General features: G+C 46.8%; 1 protein-coding gene across 2 annotated transcripts in view; it reads right to left on the bottom strand.

Moving 5' to 3' along the window:
* Positions 1-218: 218 nt before the first annotated feature.
* Positions 219-8953, bottom strand: part of ADD2 (adducin 2) — a 103960-nt gene continuing 95225 nt past the window's right edge. For both annotated transcript variants that reach the window (XM_028116370.2, XM_028116369.1), the window contains 2 exons: positions 8530-8655; positions 219-3302 (listed from right to left, as the gene is read on the bottom strand). In XM_028116370.2, coding sequence (XP_027972171.1) covers positions 2995-3302; positions 8530-8655 — 434 coding nt within the window. In that variant the 3' untranslated portion in view covers positions 219-2994. The remainder of the gene's footprint in view (positions 3303-8529; positions 8656-8953) is intronic.

Genomic DNA, 8953 nt, shown 5'->3' with positions numbered 1-8953 from the left:
TCACCGCACTCCTCTCCAAGTCATTCTCCAGCCACCAAATGGATTTTTGTAAAATTCAAGCTTGATCATGACACCCTGATGTAAGCCATCAGCAGCTCCAAACCCCCTTCAGGATAAAATCTAGTTGCACACTTCTGTAGGTTTCTCTCTGACCCAGCCCTGCTCACCTATGAAACAAAGCCCCCGCCCCCCCCCCTTATACCTTACATTCTGGCATTACTGCATGACTCAGTGGGCCTGTCGTGGAGTTTTGTGCTTCCGTGCCTTTGCACATGCTCTTCCCTCGGCACGAATATCCCACCGACACTTTTGTCTTCCTGGAGAATTCTTCTTTGAAAACCTAACTCAATCATCACATCTTTCAGGAAAGTTTCTCTGGTCCAGAAGACAATAAATCATTACTTCCTTATGTCCCCTCTGCCCCCTTGCCCTTTCCGTAACTTGTCTATAAGCCTCCTATACTTAAAAACTTCTGTGGGCAGGGACTATGTTCTGCCTTCAGACTTAACCCATGACCCAAGCTCATGGGGTTTTTTGTTGTTGGTTGTTTTGTTCGAATGCATGAGGATGAACAAATGGATAAATATAAGGTGGACCCATGGCATAAATCCCAAGGATGATCCTCCAGCAAGACTCTGGCATTTTCACCTAAATGAGGCCTCATTGTTGTAAAGGGAATAAAGAGAGTTTGTTGAATGCGAAGAGTCAATCAACATCATCTCTGAGCTACAACCACTCAAGCACGAAAAGCTGCGTCAATGGTAATCCACTCCACTCTTCTCTTAACATTGCTGGCTGCTGATGATCCTAGGCACAATGAGTGGTTTCTCTTAATGATGGCATAATGCCTGGTGCTCTGTGGGTGCTTAACAAATATTGTGAGGGATGAAGGAATGAATGTGAAATCTATTTTTTCAAAGAAGGCATCAAAGGATTGGCTCTTAAAGGCATTTCCCACAACATGGACTTTGTGTGAGGCACTGGATGCCCCTGACCATTGGGTTGCCCATCACAAGGCCCATCAGAAAGTAGAGCAGTGTGGGGGCTGGGGTAGCAGTTAGGACTCTGCTCTAGAGAGATGCAGTACTGGGTTCTCTTTAGCCATGTGTCAACTTCCTTTCTTCTCAAGAAATAGCCCCACCCCCCAAATACTGTGGCCCAACCAGAAGGCTCCTGCCTCTCCTTCATCAGAGGTCCACATTGGCCTCGCCACAATCCACATTTATCAGGAGCTTAACGTGCACTCATGAGGGAGAACACAGGTAGTTTCCTGCCTTCATTTCAAATGCTGACATTACACAGTGGAAACAAATCACAGAAATGGGTCCTGAACTAAATTAGCCCCCGGCCTTGGGGATTTCAAGTTTTCTAATCATCGTAACTGTTAAGAACAAAGGCTCTGGACTCAGACTGACCCAGGGGTCAAATCCAGGCTCTGGATCTTTCTAGCCAAGTCACCTGGAGTAAGTCAATTGTCCTTTTGGGGCTCAGTTTTCTTACTGGTAAAATGGGAATATCTTACCCACATCACAGGATTATCGTGACAGTCAAAGGGTGTAACGCATGGAAAAGCCTGCACAGTGTCTATATATAGAAAGTAAGTGCTCAAAAGTGGAAAACTGTGATTAAGAACTTTCAAAAGTACTTTCACAATAATCAGGACAAAAAGGAAAAATACTCTTTGAAGACACTGTGCTATAAAGAGAATGGATTGTCTATTTTTTAGGAGCTAACAATGCTCATTATTCGATGTCCCGTGGAAGAATATGAAAAGATAGTGCTGGCATTTACAACAGCAGCTGTAGCTCTCACTAGGCCCCAGGATGGACAGATAGTGACAGGGCAAGGACACTCAAGCTGATTTTTCTGATAGCTGATCCAAGGAATGAATCCTCAAGGGCTCATCTCATTCTCCTCTGCTGGACCCAGAGTGACTGAGTCGGAAACCAAAGGAGCCAAGGTCAAGGTGCCAAGAATAAGATGCCAGTTCCAGTCTGTGAGCCAGTGCTTCCAGGTTTGAAGGAAGGTCAGGGGACACCTGACTGCCGGATAGGAGAGAAACGGGTACAGCCACATTGCTCCATGTATCATGCAAAGCTAGAAAGGCATAGCATTTCCTGTGTTGTTTTGATCCTCCTTGTACAACCCAAAGCCAACAGAGGATCTAAATTTCCCCAAATTTCTGCCCTGAGCATGAGACAACTTTTCTCTAAGTTAAATTTGGTTTTAGTTTTGAAGCGCCTGAGATGCACAATTCAAATGGGCCAAGTTCCTGGCTTCTTATATTGATTAAATAATTCCCAATCCTGTGGCTGACTCAGCTTGCCCTTCTGTCTGCCCACTCTTACAATTCTTCATCCATCCATCATTCAGGAGGTTCCATGAAGAAAGCTCAGGGTTAGTGGTTGGGGAAGCACAAGCTAAGCCATCAGACCTTGGGAACAAAGATAAACTTCTGGTGTAGGGGACAGGGCAACTTGTCTGGTTACTGAGAGCAGCAGGGCAGGGACCCTATGGAAAAGAGAGATTTCTAAACTGTGACAGCTCCATTAACAGGAGACTGGATTCCTGCAAGGAAAAGGACCTTGCTCAGGGGAAGTCTCAACCTGTCTGATTTGATCTGAGATTGTGAGGGCTTGCAGCCCACTTGGGCCTTCTGCCCTGGGCTCAGATTGGTGGACAGCATCTTCACAGAGGTGGCCCACAACTAGGCAGTGTTATGTAGTGGAAAGAGCACTGGACTAGGGGCCAGGAGACCCCAATTCTAGTGCAGGCTCTGCCACTAACTAGCTGTGTGACCTTGGGAAAGTCACCTGATTTCTCTGGGGCAATTGTAAAACGAGGGGTTGGTTGGGTAATCTCTAAGTTCCTCCTCAGAGTGTGATCCAGGGTCCTATTCTATCCCTCTTTGGCCCTGTGCTTCCAGGGACAGAGATGGGAGAAGGGAAGGGGTGGAGGGAGAGGGTGCAGATGGGAGCCCAAGGGTGCTACCAATCAGGACTCCACTTTCTCCTTCTTTTTGCTCTTTTTCAGGAAGGATGGGGTTCGGAATTTCTTCTTCTTTTTGGAGGGAGACTTGGAAGGTGAGCCCTCTGGGGACATGGGGCCGCTGGTGACCGACTCGGTTTTGTCCTTAGAGGTATCAACATCCGTGTCGGCATTGGTGGTCATCTGGCTCAAGCCTTTGCTGAGAATTTCCTCTGCGGTCTGCTCGTCCTCCCTCCCGTTGACCACCACTCCTTCTGGCTGTGTTGTTTCAGGCTCTGTGGTGGCTTTGCTTGTTTCTGTCTTCTTAGCACCTTCTAGAAAAAGATCAAGAGATATGACCCATAAGATTTCCATCTGGTGAAAGTTTCCATATGGGGTTAACAGAACCATTTCTAGGCAATTCTATAAAAGAAGTCTAGAGCAACAGGAGGGACAGGCTGACATTGTAGGGGGAAAGGGTTAGGCAGGGTTCTCACCCAAACCCTGTACCCCCTTCCACACAGCCTGCTCTGGGAACAGGCCCTTGGCAAGTCTGTTACTCTGGGGTCTTGTCCACAAATGTAAACAGGGAATGGTGTCCAAACGTGGCAGGGGGCCCAGCTAGGGCCCAGTTGAGAGCTTTTGTAGGACTAAATGAGGGGACAGACCCAGGTGAGGAGAGAGGCTGTAGGAAGGAGGAGACCAGTAACACATACAACTCAGTGGAAGAATCTAAGAACTGTTGTAACCCATTCAGTTTCACCAGTAAAAATACAGAAATTAAAGTTTTTTAAAGCTATTACTTAAATTCCAGTTAGTTAACTTGGAAATTACATGTTTTTATACCCATTTCATTTCCTATACCAGAGAGGAACTTTTGGAAAAATGGGGAATATCTCCCCAGTAGGCAGAGAGGGGAAGGCAGAGGGAGAATGGAATTCCTTGAGTGATATGGACCCCATGTTTCCAAGATAAAAGGATTAACCAAAGGGGAAGATGCCTGGTTGGCCCATTCTAGTGGTCACCTGGAGGGAACCTGTTTGGATTGCTGCCATGTTCAAAGCCACAGCTGCTCAGACCCCCAGAAACTAAGCCCCCCTACTGCCTTTTTTCCTCCTTCCTACTCTCTCCCCACCTTGCTTCCACTCAAGCTTTGAAATGCCTGGATGGGGAGGTAGGAGGGGAAATTATAAAACCACAGACTCTTAAAAGTAGAAAGAAATTTACAGATCATCTAGCTCAACTCCTCCCCATTTTACAGAAATGAAAACTAAGTAGTAAGAGTGAGCAGATCTCAATCTCCTGACATTCAGTTTTTTGTTCTTTTCACTATGTGAAACTGAGAGGAGTGTGTGAATGTATGAGAACATGTTTGTATGTGTGAATTTGTAAGTGTATGAATGTAGAGTGAGCTGTGTGAATAAGCATGGGAGTGTGGTGTATGAGTGTGTGGGTGGAGTGTATGAGTTGTGTTGAGTTTGTGTGTGGCCATATGAGTTTGTGAATGAGTGTGTAGGTGTGCTGTGTGAGTGTTGGTGTGTGTAAGTGAGTTGTGTGTGTGAGTTGTGTGAGATCTCACACCACAAGAAGGTACTGGGCATGCTCCCCTCTATAGGAATGTGAGTAATGGGTGAAGTATGACTGGTCTGACTTACAGATGGAATGGGCAGGAAAGAAGTTTTAGGAAAAAACTAAGGTTCTTGACAGGGGTAAAGACTGGAGAAATTTATGGTTACAGGGAACATGGGACAGAGGGGTGTAAATTTGGGGACAGTTAGAATGGGCTAGTTTGACTATGGGAAAACTCTGGTCTTTCCTAACTTCTGAAATTCTCTGGGCAAGTCAATGTCCTCTTCCAGATGACTCTTGAGGACTGTCTCTCTTTTAGTACCCAACACCTTGACCCCAGCTCCCATCCTCCTACTGTTCGGCCCATGTCCTATCATCACCCAGCTACTAAGTTCTCTAAGGCCCTTTACTCCAATGACCCACATTCCCCTCCTCTCTCAACCTGTGTCCCCATGGTCATCACCTGGCAATAGTCTTGAAATCAATACACTCGTCTAACCACAACCTTCTTTCTGTCCATTCTCCTCTCCTCACATCACCTGCTAGTTGGCCTCATCAACTCTCTGGTATGGCTCAAGCCTCTCCTGACATTTGACAATGATATTGCCCTTCTTTAAATCTATTGCCAATATATCCATTTTACACTTTCATGTGTCATTTAGGAGGACATAGTTGGGTGTGGTCCCCTCCCACAATGAATCTGGTCTGGCTCCTTGGTGCACAGTAACCAACAGAATGATGAGAAAGTGCCACCGAGCCAGCCTTAGGCTGAAGACTTAAGAAGGCCTAGAAGTTCCTGCTTTCAGAATTTGGGGAGCTCTGAGCCACTATGTAATGAAGTCTGATTACCTTGATGGAAACATACGTGGAGAGGCCTACAACCCCATGGACAGAGACAGAGAGACAGAGACCCAGCCATCCCAGTGTCCCAGCTGACCCTAGCCTTCCAGCTGTCCCTGCCAAGGCACCTGACATGAGAACACCATCTTGGAAGTTCCAGTTTAGTCAAGCTCACAGATGACTGCAGCTGCAGCTGACTTGAATGGAACAGAACCATCCAGCTGAGCCTAGTCAACCCACAGGAAAACTAATTTCCATAAAACCAGCTCTTATTATGCACCATGATTTAATAATTATCTACTGCTGCATAACAACCTCCACCCCCAAGTTCAGTGGCTTAAAACAGCAAGCCTATATTCTCTCTCACAATCCCAAAAACATAGTACATAACGAGAACTAATAGATGGAAGCACATTACAAGGCCCTTTTGTGTTCATTTGCTCATTTTATCCCAATAACAATGCAATGACTTAGGATAGGGCAAGGATTCGTGTTAGGCAGCCCCCCATTCTGCAGGGTTTTTAAGTGACTTATTTGAGATGGCGAAATCAGTAAGTGACAGCGATGATCTTCTGATGCTGAATGCAGGGCTATCTCTTGGCAGGCAGAGCTAGTGCTCCTGAGAGGTTACTGGGGGATGGAGTCAGCAGGGGCAGGGATCAGGAGCTGGTCAAAGAGAAGGCGATGACAGAGATGACCAGATGTGAAGAAAGAGGGTTTGAAAGAGTCTTCTTCAGGGAGGCTGATGGGGTAAGAGACAGATGAGGAGGGACACGGAGGTGACCCCACACCAGAGCATTTGAGAGCATGTTGACACAGAGTGAAAAGCCAGCCCTGATTCAGTGGGTGAGCTACATGTGAAAATGTACACGTTGATAGGTGTGCGAGGGTCAGCTCTGCCTGCCCTGAGGAGCTGGGCAAGCCATTGGTAGCATGGCCATGGCCACCCTGCCCTGCTCCACATTGGTCACCCAAGGCAGCTACAACTCTGGCCTCATCATGTAGGCTCAGCTCTGTCTATACTATGAGAAGAGTCTTCAGGGAGGATCTTGATTTTTCTAACAATTCAACCAGGGTGCACCCCTCCATGAGGGCACAGATTTGGACCAGATTGGGCAGAAACCATGCTACCACTGGCAATGATGTCAGGGGTGGGTAAGCAGTTATCCTACCTGTCATACACCCCTCCTTCCACTCTCTGTCCCTCTGAACAGCAGAGGTTGCTCCAAGGGGCTCCCAGGAGCTGAAATGCAATTACTACCCCTTGTCCCACTGCTGCCATAAGCTGCCTCTCCAGCTTGGATTTCCCTCCTGTGGCTGGTGTGCATGCCCTGAGGGATGCTGAAGACATGGTCAGGTCAGGTGCTCTAGGCATCTCTATAAGACAGTTGATCCTAGGGCCATTCAGGCTCTGGGCCTCAGCCCTAGAAGAGGTTATGGGCTCCTTGGAGGGGCCATTAGGAACAGATGTGCAGATGTGTTAGTGAGGGCCATAAGCATTCCCCCACAGGGACTGCCCAGGAGCTGGCCCCACTGTCCTTTCACTGTGCAGACTTGTTGCTTCTGGATGGTATGCCCCATGTGAGGATGAGTGTGTGTGTGTGTGCATGAGTCCATCCTATGTGTGTATATCCTAGAGGGAAGCTTAGCCCATGCATAGAACATGTGGAGTTGGTCATGAACTTTATAGCCAGGAATCCTCCCCAAGTCAGGGTTGCCAAAGAAAAAGCTGGGGAGAAACACATTTCTTTTTGAAGAAGTCCTCCCTTCCCCATTGCAAGTATTGGAGGGAGTTAGTAAACAGCCTCTCTATACTTACTACAGAGACAAGTATTCAGAATCGGAGGAAACTCCTTTGATGAAGGCACAAATGGGAAGAGAAAGGAAGACATTGTGGAGACAGGTTGATAACACCAGGATGAGACACAATGAACACAAACAGTGAGGGGACATCCACTTGCAGCTCTGGCCACAAGCAGATGGGGTTCCTCTGGCAACACTGGGACTGCACGCAAGGCAGCAATTTGCCTACGGAGGGAGCTCAGAGGTTGGGGGATTCTAGCAGCATCCACACATGTGGTCATTCTATCCAGAACAGGGAAAATCTCAGGGCCCCAGGGGAGGAGGGTTCATGCCCTAGGGTGATTCCAGGAGCTCAATAAAGACACTTTTATGATGTAGGTGGTACAGACCATAATAGCAGTATTATCTACCGTATGTATATTATTAATTATAATCACAAACAGATCTTACATTTAAATGTTTTTATTCTTTCTTTTATTTCTTTTATGTTTTGTATTTCATTCTTTATGTTCCCATCTACAGCTTCCCTTCTATGTGTAAGAACCTTAAAAGGGGAAAATATTGGTAGTCCCATTTGACAGACAAGGAAACTGAGGCACAAAGATGATCTGATTTTCTAAAATTAGCAGTTGAGTTATTAATTAGTGGTTGAATTGGGCCTAGACCTTAGTTCTCTAAACTAGTATCTAATGAAGTGGTTCTTAGCCTGGGCTACACATTAGATTTACCTGGAGAGATCTTAAAACTCCAGTGTACTCTTCTCTACCCCATCCCAGACCATTTAACTGAGAACCACTGGGGGTGCTGTGGTGGGACCCAGGCCAGTGTTAGGATTTTTCAAGCTCCCCAGGTAATTCCAATGTACTGAGATTCCAAAGGTTGAGAATAACGTCATCAGCCTTACCTGAGAGTTTGTTGGAAATATACAGTCTCAGGTCCCACCCCAGACCTACTGCATCAGAATCTTCATTTTCACAAGATCCCAGCGATCCCTACACACATTAAAGTCTGAGCACTGGGCTGGTGCACCTAGAAAGACCCATCAGCCAACCTAGTCTGAATGAGAGGTGAGAAGGCTGTGTGTCAATCATTAACTTACTCATTATTGCTTAGACAGGGACTTAAATTGTAAGATGTGTTGTCACAGCTTGTGAATGAAACAAGCTTAAATTTGGAAACCCCTATTTCAGATTCCCTAGAAATGGCAGAACAGAAAGCTTTTTGGGTAGCAGGCAAGACCTGCTGAAAGGCAGGGTCCCTGGAGTGTGCACATCTGCCCTGCCTTCCATGCAGACCCCTTTCTAAGCTGTGGAGGCACCTCCTCCCTTCCAGCTGCTCAGTTCCACTCACCGTCTAAAGACTTGGAGGGAGAGACCGCAGGGCTCTTTGTCTCTGACTTCGCTGGACTCTGCGCTGGAGAAGCTGGTGCAGACCTTACAGGTGAGCCAGGCTCCTCTGCAGTGGTTTCTTTCTCTCCTGAAAATACAGAAAACCACCTCAGGATAGGCGTCAAACAGAGGAAAGGTGGGCAGAGAGAGAACATTAAAAAAAAAAAAAAAAAAGCTTTCTTCCAGCTGGCCCTCGTTTCTCCTAGCTGAAGTTAGCTGCTCCCCCCAAACTTTTTTAAATTTCTGCTACATTCAGGGGGAGGCAAATGGGAGGAGTCAGAGTCATATTCTGTTTCCTCCATCCAGGCACATCTGCCAGTGGAATGTTAGCCCTGATGTGGAGCCCAAGACTGCAGGCGTCCCACCCATGATTTGTTTTCATGTAG

The sequence above is a fragment of the Eumetopias jubatus genome, unplaced genomic scaffold, assembly GCF_037043125.1.
Source record: "Eumetopias jubatus isolate StellerSeaLion01/CBP00866 unplaced genomic scaffold, mEumJub1_p1.0 scaffold_9, whole genome shotgun sequence".
Classification (NCBI taxonomy): Eukaryota; Metazoa; Chordata; class Mammalia; order Carnivora; family Otariidae; genus Eumetopias; species Eumetopias jubatus.
This window is presented reverse-complemented; position numbering and strand designations above follow the sequence as displayed.